A 14,757-nucleotide genomic window follows, 5' to 3' on the forward strand; every position below is an offset into this window, starting at 1 on the left:
ATCGATCCCAAAATCTAATCAGTTTGTGCCAGTCACGAGGCCAAACATCTCTGAAAGTTTCATCTGAATCCATCCAGCAGTTCTTGAGATATCTTGTCCATGGACAAACAAACAAATACAACTGAGAACAATACCTCTGCCTTTGCTAAAGCAGAGGTAATAATAATAATAATAATAATAAGGGTTTCAAATTTTGCTCCACAAGGACAGTCATTTTGGAGGAGGGGAGGAGTTGATTACATCGACCCCAGTGTTCAACTGGTACTTAATTTATTGACCCCAGAAGGATGAAAGGCAAAGTTGACCTCAGTGGAATTTGAACTCAGAACATAGCGATGGGTGAAATACCACTAAGCATTCTGTTCAGCATGCTAACAATTCTGCCAACTCATTGCCTTAATGATGATAATAATAATAATAATAATAACAAACCTTTCTATTGTAGGCACAAGGCCTGAAATTTGGGTGAAGGGATTAAGTTGATTATATCAACCCCAGTGCATAACTGGTACTTATTTTATCAACCCCAAAAGGATGAAAGGCAAAGTCGACTTCGGTGGAATTTGAACTCAGAAAGTAACGACATGTGAAATACCACTAAGCGTTTTCTCCAGCATGCTAACGATTCTGCCAGCTCACCACATCATCATCATCATCATCGTTTAATATCTATTTTCCATGCTACCATGGGTTGGACGGTTTGACTGAGGTCTGAAGAGCCAGCGGTTGTGCCAAGCGCCAACCACTCGGAGAGGGTAGTGGGTGCTTTTTACGTGCCACCAGCATGGGGGGGGGGGGCAGTCAGGCAGTTCTGGCATTGGCAACATTTGGACAATACTTTTTATGTGCCACTGGCATGGGAGCCAGTCAGGGGACACCATTATAATAATAATGAGAGTTTCACATCTTGGCACGAAGTCTGAAATTTGAGGGGAGGGGGTAAGTCAATTATATTGACCCCCCAGTGATCAGCTGGTACTTATTTCATTGAAAGGACGATAGAAGTCAACAGTAAAGTCAATGAAAAGATGGATGAAATGATGCTCAGCATTTGGTCTGCTGCAGTAATAATTCTGTGTTTTAGCCGTCTGCTGTGTATTTGTGAATATTAATGAGGTGTATATTTCTGCATATTAACGTAGCCTATATTAGTTTAGTTGCATTAGTAATTATAACTTTGCATAATTAAATACTGCTACTAGAAAAAGAAAAAAACAAAACAGGTCGTGATTGCAGACAGAGAGTGTTGCAGTCGTCGATCGGTTGAGCTGAAAGAAAGAAAATACTGACGTCTCACTTGATTGGTTACGAGAAGAAGAAATATGCATTCAAGTGTAAAAAAAAAAATATTTGTTCCAATAATTCAGGTGTGAATCTGAAATATGTTAAACCATTCATGTAAACAAATGTTTTTGGTCCCTTTTTCCATACTTGATGGGTCAAATGGTGCTTTATTTGGGGCAGATTTTCTAGGACTGCATGGCCCTTCCTGTCATCAATCATCACTTATTTCCAAACAAAATTCTATGGCTAGATATGTCGTCATAGCACACCGGAAATTAACGACACAGCTTGTATGACAGTGACAGCCATTTACAACTATAGAGTGATGTTAAGACAATGAGGCACACACGACAGGCTTCTTTCAGTTTCCAACTACCAAATCCATTTACAAAGCTTTGGTTGGCCCAAGGCTATAGTAGAAGACATTTGCCCAAAGTGCCATGCATAGGAACAAAACCTAGAACTATGTGGTTGGGAAGCAAGTTACTTACCACACAGTCAAAATATTTCAGTGCAAAGAAAATTCATAACATTTCAATTAAACCAGTGGTCCCCAGCCTGGGGTCTGTGAACCCTTGGTGGTTCACAAAGGTAGTACTGGGGGTCCGTGAACTAAATTCAAAATTTCATATATACATACATACATAAGTATATTAAAAGGGGTCTGTGGGAAAACTCATTTAAATAAAAGGGTTGGGAACCCCTGTGAAAAGGTTGGAAACCCCTGAATTAAAGCTTGTTTGTAGCTGAATGACTGAAGAGAACCAGAAAGATATATCCTGGGGCAGTTCATTTAATTTTACTCTTATTTGTTTCAGTCATCTGACTGCGGCCATGCTGGAGCACCGCCATTAGTCGAGCAAATCGACTCCAGGACTTATTCTTTGTACGCCTAGTACTTATTCTATTGATCTCTTTTGCTGAACTGCTAATTTACAGGGGATTTAAACACACCAGCATCGGTTGTCAAGCGATGGTTGGGGGAGGGGAGGGACAAACACACGCACATATATACGACAGGCTTCTTTCAGTTTCCATCTACCAAATCCACTCACAAGGCTTTGGTCAGCCTGAGGCTATAGCAGAAGGCACTTGCCCAAGGTGCCATGCAGTGGGACTGAACCCAGAACCATGTGGTTGGTAAGCAAGCTACTTACCACACAGCCACTCTTGCATAAGAAAGAATGTTTATCTGTAGAACTGTACCTCCAATTAAAAGTTAACCAAATATGTGACCAGTTACCTGTCCAGAGTTAAATTAACAAATTGATAAGAATTAAATGGGATTAAAACTAAAATTAAATCTACATTATTTACATTCGTCCTCATCTTGTTTGTTGTTAACACAACGTTTCGGTTGATATACCCTCCAGCCTTCATCAGGTGTCTTGGGGAAATTTCGAACCTGGGTTCTCATTCCTAAGGTATTTTTCGATGTTATTATTATTATTATTCAGGTCACTGTCTAGAATCGAACTCGGAATCTTGGGGTTAGTAGCCCGCACTCTTAACCACTATGCCATATGCCCGTGGGCAATTATGGGGTGAATTTTAGGGCTTATAAATCTAATATTTTCCTATCCTTCCTTAAAACCGGTTCCCATATGCTGCTCATATCTGCACTCAGTCTGCTTAGGACGTTGTTGTGTCCTAACATATGTGCTGCTTCTTTTAGTTTTCGTATTTTCCAGTGGTGTTCTCTGGCTATTATTTTGACTTCATCCCACAGGGGAGGTGGTCTCCATTTTCCCATACATGACCAGCTATACCCGATTTATCAATATCTCTCCGTGTCACAGCTTTGCGATGTTCGTCTACCCTTATTTTGAGGGGGAAGGCATGTTTCGCCTTTGTATAACCTACCACAGTTGCATGGGATGGAGGACACGCAGTCTTTGGTCATATTCTCTTCTATTGGTGGTTTTACCTGAAGGAGATATTTGTGAAGTGTTGTATTACTTTTGAATACTGTCCTGATGTCATATGGGCCGCATATCTTTTCAGAGAGGCTTTTCACACAGGATAGACAGACTGTGGACAGTTTATCGGTTTCATCCCCTCTTTTCTTCATAATTGGAGTGGATAGTATATTTTTGGGGTAGTTGTTGCTTAATAGATTGTTACTGAGCTTGATCATTTCTTCGTGGTGGGTATCACAATCGCTGCTTAGGACAAATATCTGTTGAATGTAAATAATGTACATAATTTCTCATCTCTTAAATATAGAACTGTAAAATTAAATCGTACGTTTCATTATTTTCATCCCTTTGTCTTAAAGGTACACACAGGAATCAGTGGCCATGAATCTCTCTACTAAAATCTGATGGTTCTTGATTTTCTCAAGGAAGACACGGCAATCTAGCCAGAGTTTAGAACTGTTGGTTCCTCCCTGGCTTCATAATGGTCACCCTGCCTGTTGTGATTATATTGCTTCTGGTCAGTTTAAACATGTTGGTCAGGTTTTGTAGTCAGAGCCACTTTCATCAATCAGATTTCATTAGCAAAAACATTGGCACAAACATAACTGTGATAGGTGCAGCTATGGCTTGTGTGGTCAAGGATTTTGCATTCCAGCCTTGTGGTTGTGGGTTCAGTCCCACTGCAGGGCACCTTGGGAAGGTGCCTTCTATTTTAGTTCGTTAACAAAGTTTTGTGAGTGGATTTGGGAAGCACAAACTGAAAGAAGCCCTCTGTGTGTGTGTGTGTGTTGTGATTGTGTGTGTGTGTGTGTTGTGATTGTGTGTGTGTGTGTGTGTGTGCTGCGATTGTGTGTGTGTGTGTACGTGCGTGCGTGCATGGTGTTAAACCTAATCGCATTGTTTATGCAGGATCGGTTAGTTTAGTTGTCTCATCGTAAAGTGAAATGTTACTGAAAAAATATTGAGGGGTTGAGAAATATTCAGCCCAAAGTAAAAATATTAAAAAAATAGAGAAAGGTTTAATTAGTGGAAGGAGATTAATTGGATCGCTTAATTAAGACTGTGCTTGTAAAAGGGGAAGTAAACAGTGAAGAAAATGGCGGACCAAATAAAGGTAAGGGAGATAACCCACAACATGCTGAAACGAATTGGTGCACCAGAATGCCGGATTAGAGGAATAGATTGTGGAGGGGGAGGAGATGAGATGAAGGGTGAAAAAGAGTGAGGAGAGAGGGGGAATGGGAAGGGGAGAGGGAAGAGAAGGAAAAGGATAGGGGAGAGAGAGAAGGGAGAGAGAGAGAGAAGGGAGAGAGAGAGAAGGGAGAGAGAGGGGGAGAGGAGGGAAAGGGTGAAGGATGGAGAGAGGAGAGAGAGGGCAGAGATAAGTTGAGAGGGGGGGAAGGAATAGATGATGCTGTGAAACAGACAAGCAAAACAAAAAACAAAATCAAAAGTGAAAAGAAAAAACTTACTTCATCAGAGCCAGTGTCTGGTGGCTAGAAATACAGAGACAAGTGGCATCTATCAATACATACATAGAGAGAGAGATCTGCCCCACCTTTCTTTACAGTCAGCCATCCCCTACTCTCTTCTGCCAACCCCTCACTCCCTATCCACCCCAGTCTCTAGTCATCACCTACTCTTTCCAGCTTCCCCTTCAACATATATTTAGCATTCTACCAAATTCCGCCGAGGTTGACTTTGCTTTCATCTTTTTGGGGTTGATAAATTAAGTACCAGTTGCGTACTGCAGTTGATCTAATCAACAGGCCCCCACCTCTCCAAAACTTTTGGGCCTTGTGCCTAGAGTAGAAAAAAATTTATTTATCATTCTGTCAGTGTGCATACACGGCAGAGTGAGAGTGCCCTGAGAGAAAAGTTGGGTATAAGAAGCATCAGTTCTGGTGTGCAAGAGAGATGACTGTGCTGGCATGGTCATGTGTTGCAAATGGATGAGGACAGCTGTGTGAGGAAGTGTCACACTCTAGCAGTTAAGGGAACCTGCGGAAGCGGTAGACCCAGGAAAACCTGGGATGAGGTGGTGAAGCATGACCTTCCAACATTGGGCCTCACCGAGGCAATGACAAGTGACCGAGACCTTTGGAGATATGCCGTGCTTGAGAAGACCTGGAAAACCAAGTGAGGCCATAACCGTGGCCTATGCCAGTGCTGTGTAACCAGCCCATTTAAGAGTACCCTTCAATCATTGGACAAACTATGCTTGTGAAGACCTGTTGAGGTGAGTGAAACCACTGTCGTGGCCGATGACAGTACTGCCCGATTGGCACCTGTGCCAGTGGAATGTTAAAAACACCATTTTGGGCATGGTCATTGCAAGTGCCGCCAGACGGGCTCCCATGCCGGTGACACGTAAAAGCACTCACTACACTCTCAGAGTGGTTGGCGTTAGGAAGGGCATCCAGCTGTAGAAACACTGCCAGATCAGATTGGAGCCTGGTGCAACCTTCTGGCTCGCCAGCCCTTACTCAAACCGTCCAATCCATGCCAGCATGGAAAGCAGACGTTAAACGATGATGATGATTCCTAAGATGACAAGCTGGCAGAATTGTTAGCACATCATGCAAAATGCTCAGCAGCATTTTTCAGTTCAGCCAGTCTTTAGGTTCTGAGTTCAAATTCCACCAAGGTCGACTTTACCAATCATCGTTTCAAGGTTGATAAAAAGAAGTACCGGTTACGTATTGGGGTTGATGTAATTGCCTCAATCCTTCCCTTGAAAGTGCTAGCCTTGTGTCAAAACTTGAAACCTCATCCTACTCCTCACCCATTCTTGATCCCTAACTATACCTGACCCATCCCCTAGCCTCTATCATCCCACACTTTATTCTCTTTTCCTCTACTCCCCTCATAACTTAAGGGTCCACCCTGTTACCTCGTCCCCACTATTTTCATTCTCTTCCCAACTCTGTCCTCGTCACCTCCGTCCTCTTCTAAAATGAAGGTAACCTTGTAGGTAGCTCTTTAACAGCAAGCAACATGGTCTGCTCTGGGCCCCTTTTCTTATATTCTAACCCCTTATCCCTTAAGGTACAGCTGCCTCTGTTGGTTTCTAATTTTAATGAAACCTAGAGAAGAACATTTGTTGAAAAATTGTTTAAACAGAATTTTCAAATGAGTGTCTGGACATTAATGGACATTGGGTGGGATGCCAATGACATTCGGGCTGAGCATTAATGGTCAAATGATTTATGTTGTATATAATGGAAATTGTTAGTGACAAACCTGGGCACCAAACCATTAATCAACAAAGTTAACATTTTTGTTAACGATTTAACTGTGAAAATCATTATTGGACTAATTAACTGCTGTTAACTCAAGTCAACTTCCGTAACAGATTTGATAGTTTTGGCTCTTTTTAAAGGTGGTTTTAGAGCAAAAACCCGATTGTTTTTTTTTCTATAATAAAAATTAATGTTAATGGTTTATCAATAACTTTTATCACACTTTTAAAGAATTAACTGATTAACAGTTATCAAAGTTAATTTTTTGGTTAATGGATCAACAGTTAACGAAGTTAACTTTTCAATTGACAGTGCCCACCTTTGGTTAGTTAATGGTACTTGCAGTAAGTGAAGGAAAACTGAAGAATATAAGGAAATCTAGAAAAAGCTGGTTGTTACAAAAAGGAACACAGAAACAATTCACATGGAGGATTATATTGCAGTCTTCACATGGAAGCCTTATGCTGCAGTTGCTCTATGGAGCATTATGCTACAGTTTTCACATGGAATGTCACATGCCAGCATCAACAATGCTAAAGTAATGATAGATTAGATCTTACGTCTTTGAAGTTTGGAGAAAATTTTTCTTACCTCAGCACCAGTGTCTTCTTCACTCTTGGCCTAGAAATAATTAAATATACAAAAAAATAAGATGAAACATTTTAAAATTTAATTTCAAAATTGGTGAAAAATGTAAATGTTTTTAAATGAAAATTAGAATATTTCTTCTGGAATTGAATTTAGTTATTTAGAATCTGAATAAAGTTGTTACACAAAGAATCTTCTTTGGTTAGTTATGGGGTTTTAATCATAACCATCTAATTAATAGGTGTAAGACAATCATTGTAAAATATTAATTAATAAATGTGAGACAACCATGTTAAAATATAGGTTTCAAATTTTGGTACAAGGCCAGCAATTTCAAGGGAGGCAGTAAGTTGATTACATCAACCTCCAGTACATGACTGGTACTTCTTTTGTCAACACCAAAAGGATGCAAAGTCCACCTTGACAGAATTTGATCTCAGAATGTAAATACGGATGAAATGATGGTAAACATTTTGCCCAGCATGCTAACGATTCTGCCGGGTTTTTAACTATCTCATTTAGACTCCTCAGTTTAGGACTGCAGCCCATCTATATCGCAACAAAATGCAAAGGGCAGCTATAAAATTTTAACTGTGTCACCAGAAAAGCCATTAATTCCTATGAGAACATGGTTCTATCAATTAGGTCAGCTATAGTGTAACCAAATAATAGCAGACTTGAATGCAAGTTTTGTGAATTTTCCTGTTAAAGGTTCTAGAAGTTTTGACTAAATGTTATAAAAGCTGAGAGATAGAACTCCCAAGTAGAACATCTGATGCTACAAAGAACCAGCCTGAAACTACGCTTAGTTCTGTGATATAAATTCCTTATTTCAAAATGATTTAAATTGAAACCCATCAAAATTTCATATTTACATTCTAAGTGCCAGCTTAATAACAAAGTTATTTTACTAAATTCTTAGTTATTTTCAAAATTAAATGGAAAAAAAAAGACAGTGTATTCCGACAAAAATATGGTAGCAAAAGGGTTCATTTGTATATCTCTTCATTATTGATGACATTTTTAAAAACCACTGTTTTGTATTTTTCTTCTGAACTTACCACTGTTGTGGCACTGCTCTCAGATGGGGCCTGGAACAACAATAAAATTCATTGTTATGAGAAGCAACATAACCAAAAATACAAATGGAATTTGATACTATAACACATCTTAAAGACAATTTGATGGAATTTAATTCTAGAAAAACATCAAGATTTACAAAAGACAAACTTTACACCCAATAAAATATTAAATTATCAATATTCTTGTCTAATAAAAGGAGAAAAGGTTAAGTCAAACCATGGCAGAATGTGAACTTAGAACATGAAGATAGACAAAAAAACTGCTAAGTATTTTATCTAGAATGGTAACGATTTTGCCAGCTTAACACCTTAATAACAGTAATGAAAATAATAATAATAATCATAATATGAAGGTTGTGGTCAATGAGGAGAGTAGACATGATACGAATAGTAATTGGTGTACTTGGAAGTATCAGCACTCAACGACTAAAATGGCTGAAAAAGATTGGTGCCAGTGTGAAGGTAGAACAGCTGCAAAAATCAGAATTGCTTGGAACTGCAAGAATTCTTGGCAGGGTTCTTGAAGCATGACCAGTAAAACAAGTGTCACCTTAGTCTGCTGGCTGTGGACAGCTGACATTTTCCATCATACTCAGCAAAATAAGTTATGAGGTTTCACCACATAACAACAACAACAACAACAACGAGCTTATTCTTTACAGTACTCGGGTACACTACAACTTGTCAGAAAAGGGTAAAAGAAGGGGACAGAAAGCAGCAGTGAGTGAAAGGAAGACAGTAAGGATAACCAAAAGTGCATGCATGGTATAGAGAACACTGTGGTCAGGATGGGGTACTACATTCTGAGGGTACTATATTCTAAGGTACTATGGTCAAGGGTACTACATTCATTGTATCCACCTCAGAACTTATCGACTGGCAGAAAGGCAAAGTGGGACTTGGGCTGGATTTGAACCAAGAACTTAAAGGTACTTAAACAAATATCACAAGGTATTTTGTTCAGTGCTCTCTAACGACATCGTCCTTCACTAATTAATCCTGATGACCCAAATTGGCCAAGAGTCCACAGCATTCACATCAGCATGACAGTAATCAACTCTGTTAACAAACCTCCATTAAATTTTTCTTTTTGAAATGACACAGAAATCATTCTTTCGAATAGATTTTAATCGCTCTTCGAGTTCATTGCAGGAAGTTTAATCATCATTATTCAATGTTCTTGTTCTCCATACTGGCATGGGTTGGACAGAATCTAACAAACCAGAGAACTGTGTTGAGCTCCAGTACCTGCTTTGGCTTGGTTTCTATAGCTGGATGCCATTCCTAACATCAACCACTTTACAGAGTGTGGACTGGGTACTTTTTATGTGGCACCAGCACCAGTGAGGTCACCAAGTAACTTGCAAGGCAAGACCCCTTCCCTCAGCTAAGAGTAGCTTTGAAAGATGTGGCTTTGAGCCAGATGATGAGAGACTAACTCATTGGCTTTTAGACTGGTCATACTTGGCTCAAATATTCTACCCATTTTATGTTCAATGTGGCCAGATCTGGCCTCTCCTACCTACTCTACAATGTCATTCTAAAAATATACTAATACCTGCCCACGTCAGCGAAAATGAGTTCAAGAAGTGCTGCGTGTCCCACCCAGACTTAAAAAAATTTCTCACATCTCTTCTCTTCCCCACATTTCCACTTCATGCACTACGCTTACCTCTCACTCCCCAATTCTGTCTTCTTGGCCCTGTGCCACTGTATCATTGTTATCTACTAGCTTCCAACCTGCATAATCCACCCATGCCCTGTCTCACTGTATCACTGAACATGCCCAGTATTTTGCCATCATCTTTATCCTGCTGTCCCCCATTCTCTCTCCTTCTCCTGCACTTCCCTCATGTTGGATAACCATGTTTTTCCTTTCTGGCAGAGCACTTGCTTCTGTCTTCATTCCTGATCTCTCTTTCTCTCCTGCCAGGTAACCTTGTACCTCCTCTACAGCAACACACCTGTTTCTCTCCTCCTCATTCTTGATCACTCTATCTCTGTCTCTGTCTGTCTCTCTCTGTCACTTTGTCTCTCTCTCCCTCTCCCTCTCGCCAACCAGGTAATTATGTACTTCCTCTACACCAAGACACCTGTTTCTGTCTCTCTATCTCACTATAACTGTTCATCATCTGACACAAGATTACCTCCTCCAATGCCTCCCCTCCCCTCCCAAAAGAGTTTTTTCTTGTCTTGTTAGTTACTTGGTTACCCTGCCAGTGCTTGTGCCACATTAAAAGAACCCAGTCCACACTCATGGAATGGTTGGCATTTGGAACGGCATCCAGTTGTAATAACCTTACCAAAACTGACCTTGCCTGTGCTTGTCACATAAAAAGCACTAAGTCCACTCTGTTGAGTGGTTGGTGTTGGGAAGGGCATCCAGCTGTAAAAATCCTGTCAAAACAGTCACAGAAGTCTGGTGCAGGCTTCTGCCTGACCAGTTCTTGTCAAACCATCCCACCCATGCCAGCATGGAAGGTGGACGTTAAACGATGATGAAGATAATCATCATCATCAAAATCTCAAAGCTACAAGATAATGCAGGATTAATTGAAAACAATAGGAATGAGTATTACATTTGATAAACTAATCTGAATGGTAAGGGATTAAAATCTGACATGGGAAGAGGAACCATTCAGGAATGGGAAAGAAAGTGTCAGGGTCCACCCTCAAGGCACAACAAGATGGAGAAAAAGAGGGACAAAGAAATGAGGATGGCTGGGTTTGCAGGAGTGTGAAAGGAGAGTGGTGGCCTGTTAGATTATAGGGGCAGAAAGTGAATGCAGTGAATGGTGGACATTGGTGGAGAGATGGTCAGTGGAGTATTTGAGAGAAGGTTAGAGGGGATGGGGGTGGAGAGCAGCCATAGGCACAGACATGGCTCTGTGGTAAGAAGTTTGCTTCCCAACCACATGGTTTTGGGTTCAGTCCCACTGTATGGCATCTTGGGGAAGTGTCTTTTACTATACCCTCAGGCTTACCAAAACCTTTTGAGTGGATTTGGTAGACAGAAACTGAAAGAGGTCCATTGTGTGCGTGTGTTTTTAAGTCCCTGTAACTTAGCAGTTCGGCAAAAGTGACTGATAGAATAAGAACCAGGCTTTAAAAATATATATATAAGCACTGGAGTCTATTTATTTGACTAGAATTCTTCAAGGCAGTGCTCTAGCATGGCCACAGTCTAATGATTGAAACAAGTAAAAGATAAGAAACAAGGAAATGATGTGAAGTAGGAGGAAATATGTAAATTTAGAACTTGCTCTTCCATACTTTTGTAACGACATAAAACCATTCTTCTTAGTCATTCGGAATAGTTTTAAAATCAATTTCCAATACATTTATTTGCTCAGAACTGGGATGTTGCTGTGATCAAGACCAGCTCAAGGTTCCGGTAACTTGGGTACCATGTGCCTGGTACCATCTGCTTTTTAGTCTACATTCTCAGTTTTCCTCCTTGTGAAAGTTTAAAAAAAAATATTCTTGTAAGGGCACCAAAGTCCAGTTTGCCCCGCCGGGCACCAGCAACTCTAGGGCCGGCCCTGGCTGTGCTGTTAGCTCATTGATAAAAAAAAATATTCTTTTCAACTGTAGGCACAAGGTCCGAAATTTTTTGGGGGAAGGAGACAGTCAATTAGATCAACCCCAGTATGCAACTGGTACTTAATTTATCAACCCCAAAAGGATGAAAAGCAAAGTCGACCTCAGCGGAATTTGAACTCGGAATGTAAAGACAAACGAAATACCACCAAGCATTTCGCCTGGCACGCTAACGCTTCTGCCAACTTGCCAGCTGTTTTTGTTTTTTTTTAGAGCTATACCAGCCCCTACACTGGATGTTACCATGTACTGCCATAGCTTGGGATTCAAGGGACCATGGTTATTTAATACCTTGCCAAAACATCTGAAAGATTTGCATGGAATTGGGGTAGATGTTTTCAAGGAACAATTTTCACCCGTTGTTGTCCAATGTCCTCAATAAAGAAACTCAAAAGAGGGCAGCAATGCTGAACTCCCTCTTTTACCAAAAGACAATCCCATAAGAATGGCCATTGAAAAGGTGATAACACTGGTGGTGTTCCAGCATGGCCACAGCCTTTGGGCTGAAATGCATAAAAGAATATTAATAAGTGAATAGATAGATGAATAAACAAAGAAATGCCATCTGTTAGAAATTTATTTCTTATGGATTGGATGCGGAGAGAGATTAGTCAAAGAGAAGACAAGCGTTAGGGGAGGTTGGTGACAAGATCTGAGGGTTGTGTGTGTTGGAGCAGGTGCTGATAGAGTCCATATTGATATAAGGTCACTTGGGATTGGAGGAAACCATCTTGAGAGAAAAGAAAACCAACTTGTATTTGTAAAGGATTAAAACGATTAAGACAGAGAGAGAGGGAGAGAGGGAGGAGAGAGAGGGAGGGAGAGAGGGAGAGAAAGAGAGAGGTCGTTTGTTGAAGGAGAGCAAAAAATATGAAGTTGATCGGTTTGGGTGATATTGATTCTTTACGTATTGATTTAGGGAGAAAGAAAAGTAAGTCTATGGTCATAGAACTTAAAACCTCAGTCAAATATTCTATAGACACAAGTTTGGTTGTGTGGTAAGAAGCTTGCTTCCCAACCACATAGTCCCAGGTTCAGTCCCACAGCATGGCACCTTGGGCAAGTGTCTTCTACTACATCCTCAGGACAACCAAAGCTTTGTGAGTGGATTTGGTAGACAGAAACTGAAAGAAACTCGTCGTATATATGTGTGCGTGCGTGTGTGTGTTTGTCCCCCCACCATCACCTGACAATTGATGCTGGTGTATTTGCGTCTCTGTAACTTAGTGGTTTCAGCGAAAGAGACTGATAGAATAAGTACCAGGCTCACAAAGAATGAGTCCTGGGGGCGATTTGTTCGACTAAAGGCAGTGCTCCAGCATGGTCACAGTCAAGTGACTGAAACAAGTAAATGAATAAAAAAATACTTGAGGAATTGTAAACCGAAAGCCAGGAATCATCATGGAATGTCTGGTGTCAATGTCTGGTCATGGAGAGTAATATGACTTAGAAACAGGAAGGGCATCCAGCAGCAGAAAAATTGCCTCAACAAATTCTGTCCGACCCATGCAACCATAGAAAAATGTAAGTTAAAATGACGATTATGATGATAATGTTCCATGCTGGAATGGGTGAAACAGTTTGACCGAATCCAACAGATTCAAGGACTACATTGTTCTCCCAAGTCTGCTTTGGCGAGGGTTTTACAACTGGATGCTCTTCCTAATACCAACCACTTTACAGTATGGGCTGGGTGCTTTTTGTTTTTTATTATTACATGGCACCAACATTAGTGAGGTTGTCAAGTAACCCACAAGACTAAGACCCCTTTTGAGTAAGGCTATAGTAGGGAGAGAGGCAGCTTTATGCTGTGGAATGAGAGAAGGGGTCAGAACCGAACAGGTTTGTTGCTGTGAAGTAATAAGGATGAGGGCTGGAAAGAGAGATAAAAATTGTAGTGATGAGGTGCCAGGGTGGATACTGAAAGTCAGTAGAAGTGATTAGGGATGGGGAGAACAAGGAATGTGGGTAAGTAGAGGTTGGAAGTGTGTAAAGGAGATGGTTAGAGAAAAGGAGTGAGTGAGAGGTGAATATAATGAACAAGTGTTTCAGGATGGTTGGGGAAGAGTAGGTGACAACTGTAAAAATTGGGCAGAAGACATTGTACATTGTTTTAGCAACATCAGGTCACATTGGAATGATAGTGTCATACTGACATTTTTGGACAGCCGCTGATTACATGCATGTGTGTATGTGTCTACATATGAGTGGATCTATGCACAAGTGCAGATGCACATATGTTCCTGTGCATGTGTGTGTGCATGTATAGCATATCTGCATTTGTGCATGGGCAACTGTATGTCTGCATGTATGTGTTTGTGGGTATGTTAGTGCAAATACATATGCAGGCATATATGTATGTGCAAATATATATATATGTATATATAAGTATATGATTTAAGTTATAACACAAAGTTCAACAAATTCAATCATATTTTACATAAATGGATGAGATTAGATGTTAATGTGGATTGAATTATTTCTTATTCAATTCGGTAGACGATCGTTTTGTACGGAAGGACAATAAATTTGTTTTAAGAATCCGAGTTGTCAAAGAGTACTCAGTAGCACAATAAGAAAAAAATAATAAAAACTTAAAGAAAAAAGGTAGACTTAAGAATTACATTGGTATTGTGTTCTTACTAATTTTTACTGTGTAATTGTTCTAGGAGTCATGTCTGTTTAGTCAAGTTTTAAATAGATATGACTCCGAGAACAATACCCATGTAGTTCTTAAGTCTAGCTTTTTCTTTATTAAGTTCTTGTTTTTTCTTATTGTACTCAGATTCTGAAAATGAATTTATTGTCTTCCTGTACATTTATGTAAAATATGATTGAATTTGTTGAACTTTGTCTTATAACTTATATCATATACTTAACATACTTATATAACCTTTCATATCTACACCATTTTACACCAGTAAATCCAAAGTAAAGTATGAAGAATCAACATTAGCAATCTTTTGGAAATTACTCCAATTAAAGGACGAATCCTCATTCAACCCTTGTTTATAATATATATATATATATATATATATATAT

The 14,757-nt window shown here is 39.9% G+C and overlaps 1 protein-coding gene across 4 annotated transcripts in view; it reads right to left on the reverse strand.

Annotated features, from left to right (window-relative positions):
* Positions 1-14,757, reverse strand: part of LOC106875997 (synaptic vesicle membrane protein VAT-1 homolog-like) — a 90,931-nt gene that overhangs the window by 5,001 nt on the left and 71,173 nt on the right. For 2 of the 4 annotated variants that reach the window (XM_014924347.2, XM_014924345.2), the window contains 3 exons: positions 8,095-8,124; positions 7,037-7,066; positions 4,676-4,699 (listed from right to left, as the gene is read on the reverse strand). In XM_014924347.2, the coding sequence (XP_014779833.1) occupies positions 4,676-4,699; positions 7,037-7,066; positions 8,095-8,124 (84 nt within the window). The remainder of the gene's footprint in view (positions 1-4,675; positions 4,700-7,036; positions 7,067-8,094; positions 8,125-14,757) is intronic. The other 2 variants (XM_014924346.2, XM_014924348.2) reach the window with 1 other exon arrangement.

Source organism: Octopus bimaculoides, chromosome 1 (genome assembly GCF_001194135.2).
Source record: "Octopus bimaculoides isolate UCB-OBI-ISO-001 chromosome 1, ASM119413v2, whole genome shotgun sequence".
NCBI classification, from domain to species: Eukaryota; Metazoa; Mollusca; class Cephalopoda; order Octopoda; family Octopodidae; genus Octopus; species Octopus bimaculoides.